General features: G+C 40.4%; 1 protein-coding gene across 10 annotated transcripts in view; it reads right to left on the bottom strand.

Moving 5' to 3' along the window:
* Window positions 1-23,870, bottom strand: part of LOC147211503 (tumor protein D54-like) — a 39,565-nt gene extending 15,695 nt beyond the window's left edge. For 5 of the 10 annotated variants that reach the window (XM_086127762.1, XM_086127770.1, XM_086127780.1 and 2 more), the window contains exons 1-4: window positions 23,725-23,870; window positions 16,316-16,473; window positions 10,197-10,345; window positions 3,804-3,851 (exon numbers count right to left, since the gene is read on the bottom strand). In XM_086127762.1, the coding sequence (XP_085983888.1) occupies window positions 3,804-3,851; window positions 10,197-10,345; window positions 16,316-16,473; window positions 23,725-23,743 (374 nt within the window). In that variant the 5' untranslated portion in view covers window positions 23,744-23,870. The remainder of the gene's footprint in view (window positions 1-3,803; window positions 3,852-10,196; window positions 10,346-16,315; window positions 16,474-23,724) is intronic. The other 5 variants (XM_086127790.1, XM_086127796.1, XM_086127809.1 and 2 more) reach the window with 1 other exon arrangement.
* Window positions 23,871-24,316: the final 446 nt, after the last annotated feature.

Below are 24,316 nucleotides of genomic sequence, written 5' to 3'. Positions count from 1 at the left end.
CTCCGACCTTTGAAGCCCTGTACTTGGGACTGGAACCTGACTTTACCATTAACTTTGCCCAGAAATACACCTACAACATCTTACTGTTAGCGAGCAAAAAAGCAATCACAAGAAGATGGCTGACAAAAGATCCCCCAACAGTCAAAGACTGGACTAAGGTGATTGGGGAATTTTTGAAATGGAGAAACTGACATTTACTCTTCGAGGCGAACAAGAGAAATTTGAGATATTATGGGATACCTGGATAAAATTTACGGAAACCTAAGGAAGTGCTTGAACAGATAGTTGAGTTACCCTATTGGCCCCATTCCACTCAAGTTGGTTTATTTTTGTTTATTATTATTTTATTTTATTTCATTACTTTTCTATTCATATGGCACAGTGTTCAGGACATTGTATATGTGGGAGGGCAGTAATTGTAACCCGTTTCACAGGGATGTCAATGTATGTATGTACTATTTCGATGCCCGGAACTGGTGTGGTTCTATGTACTTAAACACGTGACCATGCTTTTCTTTTTTCTAACTGTTTGAAAAAATTCAATAAAAAGTTTAATAAAAAAAAAATCTCTTTCCATGTGTTCATAAAATATATAATCCACACAATAAAATGAATTGAAATCAATCAATCAAAAAAAAAAAAAAGACACAAACAACCCATTGGCCAGAAAATGTCCCCATCAAATTATGTTGTTGCGTAACTTCTTTTAAAGGAATACAGTGAAGTGCAAAGAATGGAACTGAATACAGCGGTGTTTCCAAAAACATTTAGGAATACCTACCATACTCGAGCCCGTGTTTTGGCAACACAAGTATGTCACCGTATAATTCAACTGTGGTGTCTCAGTTGAACACTGGGTGCACTAGCGAAATTACGTATATAATTTAGAAGAAGAAATTTGATGACGTCTCGTAGCATTGTGTTGAGCTGAAAATAACCTCACTGAAAAAAAAAATATGAGTTGGAATGTTACAACACAGACCAAACCTGAATGTCCGCTACAGGCCCAGACAGCGACCCCGGCCCAGTTGAAAACTATTTGCGGCGAGCAATTGCTTTCTCCTGCGCTGATTGGAAGCTAGATGCAAATGCTAATGGGAGCTGTAAATACGTGCATGGTTGAGCAAGTAAACTTTCCACAGAAGTTTGTCTGGAATCCCATTCAAACAGAACGTATCCAACACTGAACAGAGAATAGGGAGAGTGCCTTGAGACAGTACCGGAACAGAATAATGCAAAAAAATAAATAAATAAATAAAAAGTCACGATATAGCATACATCTGACAGGAAGTGGCATACAAGATAAAAAGTATAATAATACAGTACATCGAATATTTATAATACCGGCAATGTTATTTATTTTCACAATAGAGTCCTGAGTTTTGGCTTTACACTATTTTTTGAGATCTGCTCAATAAATATTCTCAAAATTACACTACTGACACTTACATGTTTTATTTATGTATTTATTTTAAAATCAATCTAGCTTTGCGAAAGGACTATTCAACCCACTCAGAAACACTCATTTTAAACGGAAAATTGTGTTTGAAATTGACCCAATGAAATTTTTTCTTGACAGTTTTGCGTGATTCACAATTAAAATTATATATATATTAGCTGGCTCATAACAGTTTTTTCAAAGCAAAAAAAAAGATTAGGAAGTCCCATTGTCATCCTTGACGAACACATGCCCGCCCATCCGCCCGCCCACCCCACCCACCCGCACACACACACGCACACACACACACTTCACGCTCCATGCATAGGCCATGCATCAGTGCAGTGTTTATCTTGTTTAACAAACCAGGCTTACTCAAACGTGCTGTTTTAGTTGGCCAAATCGCTACTGTGGCTGTGATGTCACTTATCATGGACCAAAATATGGGAAGAAATTTGTCTAAAATTTCGGTAGCGATTCTAGAAAGAAAAATTGTGGTCTGCTAAGCACAGTTTAAATTCAAGTAATGTTCATTATCCAAAAATGAAAAACCGGACGGCCATTTGTTCTTAATTGGAAATGTATTTTCTTTTTGTCCTCTGTGTCTAAACAATCAAAAATAGTTCGTTTTTATTGTGATCCAAATACCAGATGATTCAAAAGAATGTTCAGTAGCATATCAAAGGCTACCAAAATATTTAATAGCGACAGCCTTAATTTACAGCCACTTAGAATAACAAAGCACTGATGTTTGCAGAGGTAGATACAGTCACTGAATGTTCATTAACTTCATATTGCAATAATGTTCCTAAATTCCAGAGGTCCCTGTAAGCAGCGTACGCATGTCTGAGTGAAAGAGTGGCTGCTGGCGATTGGTTGAGAAGCAAGAAATGATCAGAGAGATGTGCATGAGTGAAAGACGAAAGTGGCTAGTTAGGTCTGAACGTGTTGGAGGTGATAACAGACACTTTCCAAATACTTTATGTGACCCACCATAGCAAAATGAGTCAGAACTTGCTCAGGTAGAGCGCAATTCAAAGTTACAACTTTATGAAATAAATATTGTGAAGTGTTCAAAATTTGCATTATGTAAACGGAAATACAGAAAAACAATCAGGCATTACCTTGCTATGATCAGAGATATCCATGTGGAGAATCCCCGACATACGGCTCTCAGTATAAAGCCGAGAAAGCGTTTTGATAATTTCATACTCGTTTTAATCGTTCTATGCGATTCTTAACATTAGGCCGTGAATCTGCGGGAATGTTCCATGCACAATCGCCATGGACAGTGGCATTGCTATCAGTATCAGATCTCAAAATAATAATAATAATACATTTTATTGATAAGCGCATTTAAATACTGGCTTCTGATGGTCTATTGTCGTTCATTCGAATAGTGTTAATACGTAATAAATCACAGATGTAGCGATAAGCCTAACTGCCGTAATTGGCGGCAATGTTCAGGGCCGACCAAGTTGTAACTCGCATATTTTTCAAACGATTTTCATGAGGTTAAGCGTGTTATCAATAGGGCTGCAGCTATCAAATATTCGGCATTTGGATATCCGACAGACTTTTTCAATCAATCGGTTATTCGGATAAAATTAATATTTAGTATTTTGCTTGGTTCAAGTGACAGAACCCCCCGCCAACAAAAACAAAACATTAGTAGGAACGGCAACTGTCAGGCTGTCAGCATCAGAGTGCAGAGTGATTTACGTCGGTTAACTTGAGCCATGCTAGCAAGGCTGTACAATGCAGTGTCAGTGTAATAATGTTGTCTCTTTTTAGCCCTGTGAATTAGCGACTGAACATTCAGGTCACAGTTTGTGGACACAGTCCCGTTGTGGTCTGAAGCAACGGGTTGTGATGGCAATAAACGACCCCCAAAACACAGTCTGTAAAATGGGTCAAATCAGTGATTACACTACGACATGCTGCCTAGAACAACTTTAAAATAAAAGCATTGCTAACCACTAATGTCCAGATATTATTTGGTAACTAAGGTTTATTTTGAAGCTGGCCTTCTCATCGTGTTGGTAGCGTAGCACAATCCTTGAGATGTCATTGGAAAGCTAAGATCATTCTTTTTGATTATGGCAAAACCTAATTCCGGAAATATTAGTCACAGTGACTCATTTTGTTACGGTGGGTTACAAACAGAAGCAACATGTCAGTGCCCCTGTTGCAGTGCGACAATATTGCTACCACTACGTTTGTATGTGTCCACGAACAACAAGGAGACGCTCCTCCGAAAACAGACAACACAGGACTGGGCCACCAAAAATGAAACGCTCCCAAGAAGCCAACAGGAAGCTCAAGTCAGGCCAGATAGAGAAACAGTAAAAATGAATCAACTCACGCTTCAGAGTGGGTAATGTCATCCAAAGTAGCCGAGGCAGACACATATCTGAAGACACAACAGCAGGGTCAATAAATGTATGCAATGTAGCACGTGATATTCTCTCACACATCAATAATCACACAATATTTGATCATTCAGAACCAAGAGTGTCATCTAGAAATACATTTTCTAACAAAACACCTCAACTTCAGTCCCTATTTCGTTCTCAGTGAAAACAAACGAGAAGTTCAATATGGTGAGTGGGCGACACTAGCCTGTTATGGCATGCTCGATGAAACAATGAAAATCAGTCTTCTTTGTGAGACACAGCTGACGCGTTCACATTGAAGCACCCCTAAGTTGGAAATGATTGGATTTGGATGTGCATACATGTTGTCATCTTGACCTAATTTCAGCCAGCAGAGGCCCTAATTAATGCTGCACGTTTGCTACGAGTTCTCTGGTGGGATGGTGGTGCATGGGAGGGGGCAAGGCAAATTCGACAGCAAGTTTGTTTGTCAGCAGAATTGTATTCTAAGCAGAGAAGACATGCCGAATTTCGACGACGCGGAAAAAGTCAAGACCAATTCATCAACCTGATTCAGGGGGGAACACCCCTGTATGACATCACAGAAAAACGCTGCGTGGATACAGTGATGAAAGGAAAATTCCAAGGTCCCTCTTGTTTTGCTGAATTATCCCCCGAAACGAATCTCATTTATGGGCACCGAAGCGTGCATGAAAACGCAACATTTTCACACACATTGGGCCTGGCAAATGAGTTTGCTATTTTGAAGCTGTCATACCGTTACAAAAAATGGCTCTGTAGCACTAACCCATTTTAGAAAAAGATTAAATTGTTTTTTTTTTTTCAACTGATGATTTTTGTCAAGCTTCAGTCCAATATTCACAATGTACAGTAACATTTCCAAAATAATAAAAGGACATCATGCCATCAAAATCTTAAAAGCTATGACGCTAATAAACGCACAGACACTAAAGATGTGACAGTCCTTTTTCAAGGGTTTTTAAATGATTCAATAAAGCAAGACCTACTGCTTACCAACCTACCAACCTACTTACTTTTCCATACTACTGTCAGAGACTTTATACTTGCTTCAAACGAAGACTGAGGGCTTAGTGGTCTATAAAAAATTGAATCCCATCACAGTGGTGGTGAGTGTAAAAGTGTAAACATCAGAATGGAACTATTTTTGAAAGAGTTACTTAAATATGAAAGGTAAATATTTATTGTTAAAAAGGGTCTCTCTTGTCAATTTTTTTTTCATTTTCTGGTGTTTCTTTTATGTAATGAAATCTAACAAATAAACAGTCCGTTAGCAAAGCTAAATTCATAAAAAAATAAATGAAAATAAAAGTAAAGTAATTTTGACATTCATGCGTGGATCTCAAAACTCACTAATCTGTCGTGCAACATGGAGCAAATAAAGCATGGAGCAAATATCGAAATAGCATTGCTGATATTATCAGCAATGCTATTTCGATATTTATATATATCATTTATCCATTGTATATCAGGCTGATATACAATGGATAGATGATATATACTTTTGACCTCAAGCTCCTCGATATGACTGATGTCAGCTGGAAGCGTCTTCCGGTGTTTGAGCACATGCTCATGTCGCTGTTTTCTTACTTTATCCCCAGATACTTAATAAGTGTAACACTTATTTTTTTGTTTATAGCTGCTTGATCTACATCCAAATGCGGTTCTAGTGAAAAATGTACTATACCTAAGCACTTATTTTGGTCTTTACAGACTCTACATTTCACATTAGGAGTTACCATTAGCGTCTCCATCTTCTCATCTTCTCTCTCCTTGCTCGGTGTGTTGCATGCTAACCGAGTCCTCGTCCGTCTTTTATGAAAGTGTGTCTTTGTCTCCATGGAGAGTCTCTTTTTCTCCATTGAGCAGAGTATTAGTTACTTATTAACGAGTGGTGCATCTGGCTTTCTTATGTAGAGGCGAAAGAAAAGACTTCCAGGAGTATGGGTGACAGTGTGATGTAGATGCAACACTCTTTTAAACCAGCAAAGTGTGATCTGTACACAGTGGCATGACACGGATTGGTGAGCTTTGGGGATAGTAGCCCTTAGTAAAGCCTAAATTTGATTATCACAAAATCGCCTTGCCTGAGATGGCAGTTTCAATCCCAAAATGAGGTTACCATTAAACATGCATACTTAAGAATATAAAGGTCAATGTCTTGAACAATTTATGGCAGACCTGAAAAGGCATGTCCATGCACGGTGACCTTCAAACTTGCCTGAGTTACACCAGTTCTGCCAGGAAGAACGGGCAAAAATTCCTGCCAAATTTTGTGAGAAGCTCGTGGAAGTATAGACAAAACGTTTCACCCAAGTTATATAGTTTCAAGGCCATAGTACCAAATATTGATGACATGAACTGTATGTAAACTTCAGACTTATGTCTTGCACAATTGCCCTCCGAAATCCTTCCATTTGGCAAAAAATTGCACGATATTTTTGGTTCTGCAAAAAAATAAGAGCCGCATATGTGGAGCCTCAAAATACCGTATTGGCCCGAATATAAGACGCAGCCATCTCGTTACCTCTGCGTCCCGCGTCCGAGACGCATTATTTTCCCGCGGGACGCACAGTTCCAAATAATGTGCGTTTTTGGGACGAATTTCTCAGTCAAAACAAAACAAAACAAAAAAAAAAACGACAGCAGGCCTGAGGATTTCACAGTAACGATTGTTACCGATAGCGTGTCGTTTCCGTGGCGTCATTTTGACGGTACCGAAAAATCGTTTAACCATAAAAGTCACCGCACGAGTTGACTGTACACGATCAAATCTCTGTGTGATCAACGCGATTTCACTGTGCCTGTATGTGTGTTTGTGGTGTGGTATGTGAGTGTGTTTCTTCTAATTTACTTTCGTTTTGTTTTGTTTTCAGTGTTGGGGGTACGGAACAAATAGCGTTATGTGCGCAGGCGGGTTGCTATTTTAGTCCGCAAACTGAGGAATCGCGCGGATCAAAGTTTAAGATGGCGGCGAAAAAAACTCACAAAGGTCTACAAATTACGACATTTAAGAAATGGGAATGCCAGTCTGATTTTTCGTATGAATCGTCCGAAGGGCGTACCACTACCCTCACCTGGGATGTATGCACAGAACACGAGAGCGAGATACGACGGGAGGCACGATTACGAGGCAAGTTGGTCATTAGATCGACAGTGGGACAAATAAGTATTTAGTCAACCACCAATTGTGCAAGTTCTCCTATTTGAAAAGATTAGAGAGGCCTGTAATTGTCAACACGGGTAAACCTCAACCATGAGAGACAGAATGTGGGGAAAAAACTTAGAATTTATTTGCAAATCATGGTGGAAAATAAGTATTTGGTCAATAACAAAAGTTCATCTCAATACTTTGATATGTACCCTTTGTTGGCAATAACGGAGGCCAAACGTTGTCTGTAACTCTTCACAAGCTTTTCACACACTGTTGCTGGTATTTTGGCCCATTCCTCCATGCAGATCTCCTCTAGAGCAGTGATGTTTTGGGCCTGTCGTTGGGCAACACAGACTTTCAACTCCCTCCACAGATTTTCTATGATGTTGAGATCTGGAGACTGGCTAGGCCACTCCAGGACCTTGAAATGCATCTGACGAAGCCACTCCTTTGTTGCCCTGGCTGTGTGTTTGGGATCATTGTCACGCTGAAAGACCCAGCCACGTCTTATCTTTAATGCCCTTGCTGATGGAAGGAGATTTTCACTCAAAATCTCTCGATACATGGCCGCATTCATTCTTTCCTTTACACAGATCAGTCATCCTGGTCCCTTTGCAGAAAAACAGCCCCAAAGCATGATGTTTCCACCCCCATGCTTCACAGTGGGTACGGTGTTCTTCGGATGCAATTCAGTATTCTTTCTCCTCCAAACACGAGAACCTGTGTTTCTACCAAAAAGTTCTATTTTGGTTTCATCTGACCATAACACATTCTCCCAGTCCTCTTCTGGAGCATCCAAATGCTCTCTAGCGAACCGCAGACGGGCCTGGACGTGTACTGGCTTCAGCAGGGGACACGTCTGGCAGTGCAGGATTCGAGTCCCTGGCGGCGCATTGTGTTACTGATTGCAGCCTTTGTTACTGTGGTCCCAGCTCTCTGTAGGTCATTCACTAGGTCCCCCCCCCCCCCCGTGTGGTTCTGGGATTTTTGCTCACCGTTCTTGTGATCATTTTGACGCCACAGGGTGAGATCTTGCATGGAGCCCCAGATCGAGGGAGATTATCAGTGGTCTTGTGTGTCTTCCATTTTCCAATAATTGCTCCCACGGTTGATTTATTTACACCAAGCGTTTTACCTATTGCAGATTCAGTCTTCCCAGCCTGGTGCAGGTCTACAATTTTGTCTCTGGTGTCCTTCGACAGCTCTTTGGTCTTGGCCATAGTGGAGTTTGGAGTGTGACTGAGGTTGTAGACAGGCGTCTTTTAGACCAATAATGAGTTAAAACAGGCGCCATTAATACAGGTAAGGAGTGGAGCCTCCTGAGACCTCATTCGAAGAAGTTAGACCTCTTTGACAGCCAGAAATCTTGCTTCTTTGTAGCTGACCAAATTCTTATTTTCCACCATGATTTGCAAATAAATTCTTTAAAAATCAAACAATGTCATTTTCTGAGTTTTTTTCCCCACATTCTGTCTCTCATGGTTGAGGTTTACCCATGTTGACAATTACAGGCCTCTCTAATCTTTTCAAGTAGGATAACTTGCACAATTGGTGACTAAATACTTATTTGCCCCACTGTATAGGCTAATCGCTATGAAAAATATGATGAAACAGTCTTGGTTGTTCTATAATTTACTGGTTGTAGCATTGTAACTTGAGGAAAAAAACATTCGTCACAAGGTGTAGAAATGCTAATGTTAACTGTTGGTAGAAATAATGATGATGTGCGTTAGATTCTTTCATCAAATTGATAGTAGATTACACATGCATCGTTTTGGGAAGAGGATGTCAAGCCACATCAATACTTACCTGTATTAATGATTACCAGTAAATTAATCTTTGTAGTGTGAGATTGGAAAAAAAATACAGATTTTGTGGTATGCTGTATGCTATACAGCTGCTGATGTAATGTTCATTGTTAATGCATAGTTTTCAAACATTTACCCTTGAAACATTATACTTTTGAGTTTCAGAATATCAGTCAAAATAGAAAAATGGGTTCCCATGATGAACGTTGACAGAACCCAAAATTAGTTACCCTGGTTTCCCATTGGGTAATCAGACTGAAAAACGGTTACCGTGAATTTCCGAAATCCTCAGGCCTGCGACTGAATTATTTAAATTTTTGCAGCATTTGTTTGTAATTGTATGTATATGCTGTTGTTTGTGTTATTATCATATGCAATTGAATAAGTAGACCATTTCAGAATTCGAAATTTGGGACTCTCTAAATGCAGATTGGGACTCATACTTTTCTGATCAGCGAGTCCCTGGGATTCGCTGGGGGTAAACTGTAAAATTATCACTGTAAGACGGTGTTTTTTTGCATTGAAATAAGAAAAAGTCGCGGTTGTCTTATATTCGGGGTCTAGGCATTATACCAATTCATGACGCTAGATGGCGCCAGATATCATTGAAGCCAATGCTGAACTTGACTCCTGAGGCCAAAGTGAACCCCTGTCACGAAGAATAAAAATAAAAACAGCGGTAGCACGAAGAAGATTAATAAAAAATAGTAGTAAGAAAGAAGAGAAGAAAATAATAGAAGAGATAACAGAAAATGGAGAAACGTTGCGACAATCTGGAGAAAAGTGGGTCGAAGATCAAACAGCAGGTTAACCAGCATCTGAGGAGAAGTTATGATGTAATTTACATTTCAAAAACCAGAAGCCATTCATTTACAAATGTGATTGCACTTTAGTTTACATATTTAAATGTTCAGATATTAAGATTTGAATGAGGCAAAATAACATGCTTTTTCTCTCAAATATATTGTTAGAATCATTTGTTTCAGATGTACTGTAATTATTTCCTGTATAAAATTTATGTGGTGTTCAAAAAGTCTTTTTTCAAACTTGAGTCTTGAAAAAGAGGGGGTCGTCTTATAATCAGGGCCGTCTTATATTCGGGCAAATACGGCCGTGTTTCGCAATAAGAAGACCAAGAGTTGCAATTATTCCGTTGTTGTGAAGTGGTTATACTTTATGTGTGAGGCTCAATCATCTGGTGTGCGACAAGCGATAGTCTACAAGCAGTTAGAGCTGCTAACAACATACAAAACATGAACGGAGCTTGTCTTAATTTGTACTAGGCATCATATAAAACAGTAAGACGATGTAGCCGTAGGGTGTGCACGGCTAAATTGTGTCTGTGTGAAAGTATGGAAACCAAAGTGTACAAGAATACATACGCATTGGAGGTCTGGACATCTTGCCAGCTTTTCGTGAGATTTTGCTTGAACTCATTGAGAGGGCTAAGGCCCAGTTTCCGCTTGAGCTCTGTGGCATGTCTTTCCTTGGCGGACAGAACCTGACGTAGGGTGCTGATCTCCTCCTCCACCTGAAAAGCAGCAGATACGGGATGCATGACAAAGGTTCCGCTTCTTGCAGCTAAATGAGACCAAGAAGGCCTGCGACAAACGATAAAGCACACAAAATTTGAAAACAATGGGACACCACAAAAGAGAAAGTTAGGCTGGTTGATGAATCAAAACCAATAAATAAATTTTGGGGTCAGGAAAATTTGCAATTGTATCCATTCAACCATTATTTGAGCTGCTTATCCACACGCGTGCTTCAGCCTAACCCAGCTGTCTTTGGGCAGTGGGCGGGGTCCACCCTGAACTGGTTGCCAGCCAATCGCAGGGCATACATAGACAAACAGCCATTTGTGCTCACGATCTCGACTCGGGATCAGTCCGCGGTCAACTGGTTGGGCACCCCTGGTGTAAACAATGCGCCACTTGCTTTAGGTGATGTTGTGATGAGACTGGAGCCAATCATGTGGGTCACTGGCCAGAGAGAGGATTGTGGAATTACTTTATGCAATTTGCTGACGGACATATCTTTTTTGGGGATCGCGGGGGCATCTGGATATTTATGCTTGGTATCCAGAGAACGCCAGAGCAATTTTTTTCAAACAAATTAGCCGCTCACCAATGTGGTGACTGTGGGAAATAGTTACCTCGTCACTTCCCATTCCACCTGTCACTGGCGAGGTGGCCAAGGTGCATGCAGCCTGCCATTGGGTTAAAATCCAATGACTGCCTTGGCCAGTCAAACGCCATTATACTTTTATGCTATAACTTTGAAACTCGAAGATTAGAGACATTTAAGACATTTACGTTCACCCTTCAGACACAGGTAAACTAGCTACGTTAGCTGTAAAGCTTAACGACAAAGACAATTGAGCTCACCAATAGGTCGGATATTAACTTTTGAGAACACATTAAAGCGGTAAATTAGACACCATGGAGAGTGTCATCATTGTAGTATAGTAATGTCAGAGATGTTCGCTAGGGCAGTTGAACAGAGGCTCGAACGCAGGAACAGATCGACTTTCACTGCCGGCAGGAGGCGCAGTTTTCTATGAAGCCACTCTATGTGCGCTTCTCAACCGACACCTGGCCTCTGCAGCCTCTGCCGGCTTTTTATTGATCGTGTATGCAAATTACAAGTGATATATCAGAAAAACACTCCCTTCTTCATTTACCGTATTTTCCGCACGAAAAGACGCACTGGATGATGAGACGCACCTTCAATGAATGGCTATTTTGTAAATTTTTTCATACATTGGACGCTTCACATTATAAGGCGCAATCTACAATGCCTCCACTAGATGGTGCTATGCTCCTTCCATTCAACTCGAGAGGAGTCCGTTCAAATTGAGGTGTTCATGACCGCCTCTGAAAAATGTAAATTAACTATTACTGTACTTAAATGAAACTACGAAAATTGAAAATAATGCATCAAAACAGAAAATCAAGCGAGGAAATCACAAAATAAATTCTATCCCCACTACAGAATTTATTTTGTGATTTCCTCGCTTGATTTTCTTCGTGGTTTCATTGAAGTAATAATTAATTTACGTTTTTCGGAGGCAGCCATGAACGCCTCTCGAGTGGAACGGAAGAAGCCACGGAGACGGACAAAGACGTACTGTACCTGTATTTGTTGAGACTGTGAAAACCATGAATAAAGTCTGCGTTTAAAAAAAAATAAAACCACAGCGCTCCTTTTTTCCACAAATACAGGTGAGTCTTTGTCCGTCTCCGTGCCTCCTCTTATTCCGTTCAACTCGAGAGGCGTTCATGACCGCCTCCGAAAAACGCATTGGCATTTCCTTGATCATAGCGCCAGGACTACTACAAACAGATGTCAGTAGTAGTTATTTATTCCTTTGTTGTGTATTCACAAATGATGAAATCACAATATAAATTCTGTAGGGGTGGCTATATAATTTTGTTTGTGATATCCTCGCTTGCTTTTCAGTTTTGGTGTATTATTTTCAATTTTCGTAGTTTCATTGAAGTAATCATTAGTGTACGTTTTTCGGAGGTGGTCTTGAACGCCTCTCGAGTCGAACGGAATAAGGCACGTAGAAAGACAAAGACGTACCTGTATTTGTTGAGACCGTTTTAAAAAATGAACACCACAGCTCTCCTTTTTTCAGAGCTGCAACAAAAACGTATTTAATAAAGCAGTGACACAGTTCACTGAACCAACAGCAAGTTATAACAATGGAAGCATGTCTCCAGGAAGGAGCCATCTTGGAGTCGATGTATTACCGAACTTGCCAACTCCAAGCAGGAAGGCAGGAGCCCGAATTGAACCCTGCACCTGTGCACTGTGAGGCCAACACGCTAACCAGACAGTTAATATAGAAATAACAAAATGTGATGTGTTGTCACAGACCCTCTTCCTTCAGTGTATTTCCGATTACTTGCTTGGCCACCGGGCCGCTGGTTGTATGGTATACCAGTTTTAATTAGGTACCAGGATACCAAGGCATTTTAAACTATACTTGAATGGTTCCGGTGCTTGCAGTACCGCCACTCGCAATATAATGTTATCACATTGTAAAACTACAGTTGATTTGATTGGATTGGATAAGCTTTATTGTCAAATGTACTGTATGTGTAACATACAGCACAGATGAAATTTCTTCACTCTCAACATAAAACAAGAAGAGCCACTGCGAGTGTCCGCGCCGCTATCAAAATTGATGAGGAGCAAGCCGGAGGCAGCGTGGACTGGAGCAACAGGGGAAGCAAGAGGAACCCTGGAAAGAAAGGAACGAGAGGGAGACACAGGCACACTGATCTGGTCGCTCCTTGACAACCAATCACAGGGCACTCAAAGAGAAACAACCATTCATAAGAAAGTATTTATTTCTATTCTTTCTGTTTCAGGAGAGTAGGAGTTATATTGAAAATAAGGTTTCAGGAGGAAAAAAGCATACCTCGAAAGAGGAAAAATAAACAAAAGCAAAACATGATTTGAATGTCATTTGTCCTTTTTTCATTTAAAGGAAAAAAAATTAAACCGGACATCTGAATTTTGCAAAGAAATAAAGAAAAAGTTTGAAAGCATCCACCAGCCACAAGATAAATTGCACAAAATGACACAATGATGGGAGTCGGCAAAAGTTCACCAAAACACAAAGCAAGGCTCAATATCAGCAGTTTTGCATCACACTTTGCGAGTCAAAAGCCACATTTTGCGTCTCATTAAAGCACAATGAATAGCAAAACTGAGAATCGCAGGAACTAAACCAGGGGTGCCCAACCAGTCGACCATGGTCGACTGATCCCAAGGTGACCGCAAGGTGTGTTGCAAACCCCCCCCCCCACCCAAATACCACGTTTTGTTTTTTTTAATGACATGAGAGGAAGTCAATGTCGCCAAACTTAGCGACTTTGACACTATATTATGTGAGTATTCAGATCGTCTCGAGCGACTTTTTTCAAAAAAGTGACGAGTAACAATATAGCGACTTTTTCTGGTGTTACTGGAGACTTTTGGAGTCTGTGTGGTGAAAGCACGTTGTTCTCAATGAGCAGCGCCGGAAGCTGTTGTGGTCCCACCCCCAAATGAAGCCGCTGTTGGCTGATCGCGCCAGGTTTACAATCTGGGCTGGATGTAAATGAACAACTTGTCTTTGTCTGAAATAAATTTAAAAAACATCAACAAATAAAAATTACAAAAGAAAAAAACATCCCTCCAAGTAAATCACAGGCACTGATGACATCATTGAGCAACGTTTAGGACAGCCAATAGCTACTTTCCTTACCGATGAGTTGGAAACGCTGCTGGAAGTTAACCGCTGTTAACAGTAGCGAGCAGCTCGCGATTACAGCGGTTCTTTGGCAATGCAGCTCCTGGGCTTTCACACGTCAAGCGTTGAAAATGCCTCATCGGTGGCAATGCCATTCATAACAATGGCACTAAATACACAGGACGTACTACGTGAGCCCATCATCAGTCCCGTTACTTGAATGACACAGAGGGCAACCATTCAGATGACTGAATCACCACTCATGCGCAAACAACCGCGCTAAACGCTAAGCTACTTAGCGAATTATCTCTGATGTCAAGGCAGGGGTGCCCAATACGTCGTACGTCACCACTGGCTGAGAGGAAACGATCCAAGAACTACAATTTTCCACCAATGAAGTACCAATGAAGAGCTACTCACCATTTTGCCATTAAAAGTACACACCAGGGGTGGGGATATTTTTAATGCTTTCATGGGATTTGTTCGCGGGACAAAACAGTGGCTTTTAGATTCATCTTTCCTCACTGATCTCACTGGCCAGTTCAATGAATTGAATTTAGACTTGCAGGGTAAGGGTAAAGATGTAATCAACATGATGAGTTCAGAGAGCACATTTAAAAGCAAGCTAAAGCTGATGTCCAAACGGCTGCGGCTTGGTAACCTGTGCAACTTCCCTCACATGCAAGCAGAACTACAACGTCAAGGTGTGACACGGCTTGACAGTGCACGTCATGAGGGGCATGTTCAGAGCATCTCTTCAGAGTTTGAGAGGAGTTTTATTGACTTTTGCATCCATCGAGCCTATAGTCAGCTATATGTGTTATCCATTTGGTGCAAATATTGACGCTGGTGACATTGCCGCCAAAGTCAAATCACTTTGACTTTGAAAGCCCCACTCTTGAGAATGAGATTCTGAGATTGCAAAATGACATTTGGATCAAAGCCAGCCCACTGAGGTAGGAAGTGTTTTCCTTTTTTCAAACAGGGATCTACCTTGGCCCTGGGACTTTTAGTGATGTGTGGTGGTGGGGGGGGGGGGGGGGGGTGTCAGATGTTGACACTAGACTGGTAGATCTATGGAGGTTGGCTCCTTGAAAAGTAGTCCTTCAGACAAAAAAGGTTGAACTAAACCAAACACTGTCCCAAAACTAGTCACTTCTAAGTCAGTAATCATCACTTAAATGTAGGAATATTTGACACTTTTTACATGTATCGTTTTCATGAAGTGATGATGACTCGTCATTAAGGCGGAGTTGCCATGCTAATTGCTAAGCTAACCTAAGTGTAACATGAAATAGTGACACACTTGAATTAGGTGCTTGGGTTATCAAGTATACTATTTACAGAAGCCTGTCAGCAAGACAATTTAATAAGTTCTTGGAGGGGGAAAAAAAACTATACATGCAAGAATAAATAATGCTCCACACACAGCTCAACAGGATGGGAAACCGTTTTTTGCATTGAAATAAGACTAAAAAAGCGGGGGTTGTCTTATATTCGGGGTCTAGACATTATACTCATTCACGACGCTAGATGGCGCCAGATATCATTGAAGCCAATGCTGAACTTGACTCCCAGGCCAAAGTGAACCCCTGTCACGAAGAATAAAATTAAAAATAGCAGTAAGAAAGAAAAGAGAAGAAAATAATAGAAGAGATAACAGAAAATGGAGAAACGTAGCGACAATCTGGAGAAAAGTGGGTCGAAGATCGGCCAGGTTAACCGGCAGCTGAGGTGAAGTTATGATGTAATTTACATTTCAAAAACCAGAAGCCATTCATTTACGAATGTGATTGCACTTTAGTTTACATATTTAAATGTTCAGATATTAAGATTTGAATGAGGCAAAATAACATGCTTTTTCTCTCAAATATAATTTTATAATCATTTGTTTCAGATGTACTGTAATTATTTTCGGTATATATATTACATATTTAGTAAATTAAAAACAATGACAATATAGATAAGGAACTCAAATGTTCATTTGTTATATTGTCATATTTCTATTGCGAATAAAACCTTTGTACAGGTCTCGGGGGATTAACCTGCAAAGAAAATTGCTCTTCAAATTTAGAATGTTGCTCCTCAAATGACATCACACAGCGTGCCATTGGGAAAAAAAAAGTTATTACGAGCCTTGCTAAGTTTAGTAAAGCCACAAAAGCGAGTGCACAATATGACAAAACAATGGGACGCAATAAAAGACAAGGAGCAGAAAGTGACCAAATGATGCACTAGAAATAACTCTGTCACCTTGGAGAGCTCATTGCGAAGATCCTCAGCTTCTTCCTCTGTCAGACCTGGCGGGAGAGGGTTGCCCGAGTTTTGCAGTGCACCTTCCGCCGGAAAATCGGCCAGACTGCCGGAATGTTCCATGGGCGGGCCCTTGTTGGGGGAGTTCAAGTTGACATCTGCACCACAAGAGACAGTGAAGGAAAACGTTAAACATGAAAGCATCCACACTTTTGTTGATTAATAATGACATACTGTATCGACGACATAACAAAAGACAACAACAGAGTTGGTATCTCTCATCGAATTATCAGGTATTCTGATATAAATCTTAATTTATTTCTTGGTTAAAAGATATAAAAGAGAACCACACACACACACATTTCCACGAGATAATAAAGGTCTTCAACCAAACTGGAAAAGTCTTCAACCAAAAAAGAACAGTCCACTTGACTGGATTGAATCTTGATGAGGATGTCTAACAATCCACACAGACATTTCGATCATGGCGTCTTTTCTGACACTTATGTGAGACTGTTCTTATTTAGCGCTACAAAGAACCTTTAACATCATTCTTATTTCATTTGAGGTATTGTGCAAAACTATTGTCAATGTAAATAGCGGGCGTGAATGGCTTTGTGAGTTCCAGAGAAGACTTGGCACACTGTTGAACGGCAAGCATAGCCCTGTCCATATTCAGTGTCTCTAGTAATATGCTGAAGGACTTCAGGTGGCAAGAATGGCCAGTCTGCCATTGTGGTCTCTGTGCCTGCAGAACAGCTTTGAGGTTGGAAGGCGTCGCTGGGATGGGGTCATTGAGAAAGAAAGTACAGTATATTAGCTTCCATCTTCATGATCACTCAATATGAGTCAATAACAATGCAGACACAGTACGTAATACCTTTTAAGTGTAATTTTGTGGCTTTAATCATACATTAAGTGCAAAATGCTTGTAGGAAGTGCGTGATGCACTTCCTACAAGCATTTTGAAGCAACCATTGTAATTAGCGTCACAAAGAATCAATTCATCCAATCATAATAATCAAGAGGTCAACAGTGTACGCTACACTACTAAATGCACTGAATCATGTTCCAGCCACACGTTTTACCTTGTCAATCAACATGGAAGTGCCTTTTGGACACTGGTCTATGACACAGCGTGTGCCAGGTTACTGAAAAGGTTTGGACGACGTCTAAATTGCAGTTTACGTTTAAAATTTAACATTGAACCCTATTGAACTCGGAACTGCTGAACTTCTACAATGACTACTACAGAACTAGCAAAAACTGATTTGAATCAGACAATAATTTGTTGATTTAAAACACGCCAGCGCATCGAATGGAATTGTTCAACTTTTAAATATAGAGATACGCATCGAATCTTCTTTTATTGGAGCGATTTTGCTTTGATGGAAATTGCTCATGTACACTACCGACAAGTTCATTGCAATGTACTGTATGTAAAATGACAATAAAAAGATCATTCATCAGATCTTCTTGAACTGAGACTTACGAATGGAATCATAATCCCACTGAGTTGAACTGATATGAATTGGTCCTTCTTCCATGTTAGAGGTTCCAAAAATGATGATAGATCAGTTGATACACCACCAACGCAAAAGATATGATCCCCAAAAATGTAAAATTAAAAAATGTATTGCGTCATTAAAAAAAAAAATCCACTTTTAAAAAAGTTACTCTAAAAATAGTACACCTGTGTAATTATTTAGTGCGGATTGTGATAGACAGGGTCAGCATACTTACAAAGAGCAATTTATAGGTTTACCTACCTTAAAACAAAAGATGAGAGCCTCCAAATACGGTCCAAAATTTTGCGCTCAATTCCTGGATCCAAAAGTGGGCGTGGCACTCAAAGTGTGATGGACCATATCTCCAAAAACGTTTTGCGCGAGGAGGCTCAAACTTCAGATTCTTCCATTTGACATCATAAGGCACTAAAAGAATTTCCAAAAATCATGAAAACTGAAGAGGTGGCACTGGGGAGGATGTATGACTTGATAATGGCCCTTTTACTCCTCTGATTTCACTACCTACTGCGTTTTTTTTTAAATGCTTCGTGCCCAAGAGGTTTTTTTTTTTTTTAAATGGCATTCATAGATTGTCATAATAAGATAAGAAAACCTTTATTAGTCTTGCAATGGAGAAATTCCCAATTCACAGCAGCAAAGTTATGAAAGGAAGAAGTCGAACAACAAAATATAGGAGCTGCTGGAAAGGCAGCCACTCTCGCGGCGCCATTTTGAAGTCAAAATAAAAATAACACAACACAACACATAGGGCACAGACAGTCGTGCAATCTTCACCAATTTTCTGCATACACTTTGTTGTCTGAAGCATACTGTATTAGTGCAACTGTGCATTATGTATGGATTTTTGATTCCATTTAAAAATATGCCTAACATTTACAGTGAAATAAACTGAAGGCCAAATTGTGGCCTTCAGCTCCTCTTTAAACTGAAGGCCAAATTGTGGCCTTCAGTTTAGAGAGGAGCTCAGGAGATGTGGATAGAATGGCTCCGACTGTGGTTCGCTCAAGCCCCAGAACCTTGGGAAGAGCTTTGTAACCTTTTCCAAACTGATAGATTTCAATAACTTTTTCTCTATCTCTTCAGATTGTGGCATGATGCGTTTGTTTCTTGATATCTTGTAGCCTACTTCACTTTGACAGATTCTATTTATGTGATTTCTTGATTCCACAAATGTGGCGCTTGGATGTGGCCTGGGAAATTGAACTCAGCTTTCCCAATACTGTCGTTAGTCAGTTACTTTGTATTTTAACAAGGGGGGAGGGCAATTGCTTTTTCACATGGGAATTTTTGGGGGGAGAGCCATAATAAATTAGATTGGCATTTAGGAACAGGATTTTGTATTTCCTTGGTTTGTCTTTGTGTGAAAATAAATTAGTTTGATGAACTGAAACTTTTCTGTGCGATAAATATGCAAAGAACACAGAAATCTGGAAGGGGGGAAAATACATTTTCACGTACAGTATGTTCTCTGCGCCCCAAATGGTCCAAACATGGTATTCTGATTAAATCAGCTTGTGACCAAACTCCGAAAACAGGTGAGCCATGATTAGTAGTTACCGAACCCTGAGCAACTGTGATGTTATTTTCGATCAACAGCAAGTGGCAAAACGTCAACCTCGAGAAGGATGAAAACAGCTGCATTTTGCTACTGAATTCATATTCCACAAACACAATATTAATTGGAATGCCCTGTTGAAAAATATTGTGTTGACTTCCCTTTTAAGGAGCAACATTTACCTGTTTGTATCCAGCCGGATGTTTAGCCACTTACTGTTGACTAAAAATTACATCTAGTAATGGGCGTGACAACGATTGCCAAGATTCTATTATGTGATTTTGCTATTATCCTATCTAGTGTCATTTGTCATCTGCAGCGAACTGCATGTACCTGTAATAAGAACATCAGAGGAAGCTTGATTTAATGTGCAAAAGCTTTTTCAGTTAACCTGATATCAGAGAGCTGGAAAACTGAACAACAAATCAGGGAAATGAACTGTACACATAAGTATAGGCATTCTACATTTGAAACATAAGGTGCAAAATTTTAACAGTTAATGAAAATTTATAAACCATGAGGTGCGTGAATGCAAATAAATAAAGCTAACAACAACAACAAACTGCAATTATTGAAGGTTATTTACCAAAATATAAAATTAAAAAAAATCTCCTCAGGGCATGATGGGTAGCGGGTACCCCCTTCAAACTACACAAGCATCGCAGTTTGCATTTTGAGACTCATCAAAACACAAAGAATTACAAAACTGACAATGATAGATTGTTACAATTTTCCAAAAATTAAATTGCCGAGAGTGTGGGGACCATCCCAAAAAGCCACAGCTAGGTATAGAAAGTAGAGCTAAAAGTCAGCCTAATTTGGGTACCTTGATTCAAAAATTGAATGAAGCAGTTTTTTTTCTGCCTCGAGTACCCACTTATTTACGTGAACACTGCCAAGAAGAAGTCAAGCTAACCACAGTTGTTTCAAGGCAGCAAAATTGCTACTGTGGTTCTGACGTCACTTCTGTCTCATAGACCAAACTTTAGGGGGAGGGATTTAATTGGAATTGAAGTAGGATGTCTGATTTTTTGTATGTATTTTTCTTCCTCATTTCTTAATATTGACAAGGGAAATGTTATTGAATTGTAAAATTGTACATTCTGTCAAATAAAAAAAATATGGCGAGAGTTCTCTTAAATCTCACCAATGTTTCTAGAAAGGAAATTAAATTTAAGTGAAAATGTGTTTTTTGTCTTCAGTATTCACAACCAAGAAAAAAAATCTCTCACACACGCACGCGCACACGCACGCACACGCACACGCACATTTATCCTAATACCCTGTTATTTGACAAGTTTTATGAAGCCATGCTAATTTCTAAGCTAACTTAATGTTGTCATGAAAGACTAGAATCAAGTGCTTGGGTGACGACTTTAGAGAGGTCTCCCTGGAACCGTGTTAAAGTGGAGCATATCCAACTTTGAACAGCGTATTGACCATTGCGTTAACATTGATGATAAGCAATTCAGAAAATGAATGAATATTGTAGAGTGAATGCTTATACATTTAAAAATGTTAGTTTTAACAACGCAGTCCTTTGTTTGGATTTTTGAGATCTGCACAAAAAATTTTCAATAGAGGTGATCATTGTCATCTGTCAGAAGCATTTTTTTATGGCTCTTATCTACATTTGTCCAAAAAAAAAAAAAGACTGGCTCCTGTTTGCAATGGATAATTTTATACAGCAGCACTAATTGATGCATCTATTTCACTTATGATATAGGTCTGTACAATGTCACTTCAAAATAAAACGAGAAAAGGTAATCAGTCATAATATATTCTATAATGTGTGTATAATAAAAAAGAATAACTGAAAATATTTATTCATTCATTCATTCATTTTCTGAACCGCTTTTATCCTCACTAGGGTCGCGGGGGGTGCTGCATGTTTTTGGAATGTGGGAGGAAACCGGAGTACCCGGAGAAAACCCACGCAGGCCCGGGGAGAACATGCTTACTCCACACAGGGAGGCCGGAGGTGGAATTGAACCCGGTACCTCTGCACTGTGAAGCCGACGTGCTAACCACTGGACTACCGGGCCGCCCATAACTGAAAATATATCATGGTATATCAATATAATGATAAGATTTTTTTTTCCATATCACCCAGCACTAATTACATCACAGTTGCTCAGTTGGTCTACACCTGCGCAGGTGCAGGTATAGATCAATGCTGCTAAAATAGCAACACAATGAACAATGATATCCATCCATCCATCCATTTTCCGAACCGCTTGATCCTCACTAGGGTCGCGGGGGGTGCTGGAGCCTATCCCAGCCGTCTTCGGGCAGCAGGCGGGGACACCCTGAATCAGTTGCCAGCCAATCGCAGGGCACACAGAGACGAACAACCATTCACGCCCACACTCACACCTAGGGACAATTCAGAGCGTCCAATCAGCCTGCCATGCATGTTTTTGGAATGTGGGAGGAAACCGGAGCACCCGGAGAAAACCCACGCAGGCCCGGGGAGAACATGCAAACTCCACACAGGGAGGCCGGAGCTGGAATTGAACCCGGTACCTCTGCACTGTGAAGCCGACGTGCTAACCACTGGACTACCGGGCCGCCTGAACAATGATAATAAATAGTAAAATAAAATATAAATATGCTGGCACGTGATGCCCTCAAAACATCTCTGCATACTCTGTCAAGAACAGTGGTTCTTAACCTTGTTAGAGGTACTGAACCCAACCAGTTCAAATACACATTCATCGAACCCTTCACTAGTGAAAAATAAAAATACGATTTTTACTAATTCAAGACATAAAAAAACACATTTATTAAAAAATGAAAAAGTAAATAGAATTTCAAGACCTCAGTATACGTTTTTTAAACTGTGCACAAAATGAACCGTGCACACTTGTCGTACTACAAATACTGCTACTGGTCACTTTACAATGGTGCAATGATTTTCTGCACCACCTGCACAACTGTTACAGGATTGTACCACCGATCACTTTAGCTCTGCTTGATACTTTGCACATTGTCTCACATCTGTCATTGGGCGGTACCACCGCACAAGAGCACCCTTACGTTACGGAATGTCTTTCCATACTTATTTGTCATGTCCTTGTTTATGATGATACTAGTGTAGCCTGTACTACCGGAGACGCATTCCTTGTGTGTTCGACATAGTTGGCCAATAAAGATGATTCTGACTCTGATTCTGATGAAGTACTATCACGACAGTCACACGTTGACTACTGAGCGAACTAAATTTCCCACAGCCCTGATTGGACATCTGCAGCCAGTGATGGCCAAGCGGGCCCATCATAACTAATTGACATGTTGAGTCGGGTGTGTCTCAACCTCCATGGCAGAGGCTCCGTCGAACCCCTGAGACCGATTCACCGAACCCCTGGGGTTCGATCGAATCCACTGGTCTAGAATCTGCCCTGCTTCACAGGCCCCAGTTGATAAAGATTTGCGACATCCCACAATCTAAATACACACATAGCCAGGTTTAACACTTAAATTCAATGGTAAGGTTTTGTCTACACAACACTTGAGCATAACAGACATCTGTTTACGGATATTTAAGGAAAGGCAAGCACAGATTGCTCTGGGATCTATGTCATGGTTAACTTAAATTCATACCATCAGACAATGACAGTGTTTTCAAAAAATAACGTCCCTGTAGGCCATGATGTACTTTTAAACACACACAATTGTCACTTTCAATATGTCATTCATTACCATGCCAACTGGAACAAACGCACAAAGTAATATTGCGCTTTGCTGAGTTTAAATTAAGAGGAAAATAAACGCTCTACGGGGTTGAATTTGTCCAACAAGCACAAGTGGAGAGGTCCCTCACAGATGGTCCACTTTTAAGGGTCACTTTTGGCTCTCAAACTGATGGTCTGTTGGAACGAGTCGGATGTGACGTCATCGCCGCTTTCCGTGTCAGCTGTCAACAAGACGGCCTCGCCAACAGTCTAAGTGCCAGGAAATTTGCTTTTCAAATGTCACCAAATGCAGATCACATTTGCCTTCATTTTAATGGGGGGGATAAATTTTAAATACGAGACGTAAAGTATTCTAAAATTATGTAAAGACGAGAATATCACTTTATTAAACAAGGACATTTTTATAGAATCATTGATCATGCCGTAGCATGTAGCAGCGAGCCAATGAACTCCTGTTCAGTTCGGTCCTCAAGCGACAACAATGAAACATTTCTAGGCGTTCAGACACATCAAACGCGCATGTCGTCCTGTATTTATTTTGGACTTTAACCAACATTTACGTACATCGTAAGATGCTAACGTAAGCCACTCGCTAGTCAATTTTGGCCACGGGGGAAGATTAACGGTTACCTTGCCCGACTGGATCCATTGCGTCCACTTAAATGGTCTCTTGAAGTTGTCGTTGACTAACCCAAACCTGCACAGAACGTCGTCCGCTCGGCATGCAGCGGACCCGTTGCTCAAACTGGGATATGAATTGTGGACGAACTTCTTCTTATGGAGTTTTATGGGGGTTGGCAAGAAACTGTCAGGTGCCTTATCGCCATCTACTGGTAAGGAGTGTGATTGTGAGCGGTTGGGAAAATTGAAGGTCCGACAAAAGTGGCTGGCATTCTCCATTCTGCACGTCTTGCAACTACAGCGCCGGATGAACGACGTCTCACATTTATGCTTGCGTGTTGTAAATAACTGTGTGTAAATGCAATGGCGCATTCCACCCATACACTTTGTTTTGTACTTTTCTGTGAGTCAGGTCTATCACAAATGGGGTCTCATCCATTCATGTGTGAGAATCCTGTGTTTTTGTATCTCCAATACTGTAGTTTTGTTTGTGCGTCACGTTTGTTTGTAGTTACGTTGAGCACAGTTTTGGCTCGAATCTCCGAGGTGTCTTCTGGGTGCTTTGTGCGCTTACTCTATAGGATGCATTTTCTGATCCGCT

This window comes from Hippocampus guttulatus, chromosome 1, assembly GCF_054856545.1.
Source record: "Hippocampus guttulatus isolate MCC_2025c chromosome 1, RoL_Hgut_1.0, whole genome shotgun sequence".
In the NCBI taxonomy this organism is placed as follows: Eukaryota; Metazoa; Chordata; class Actinopteri; order Syngnathiformes; family Syngnathidae; genus Hippocampus; species Hippocampus guttulatus.
The sequence above is the reverse complement of the archived record's forward strand: the minus strand, read 5'-3'. Positions and strand labels throughout refer to the sequence as shown.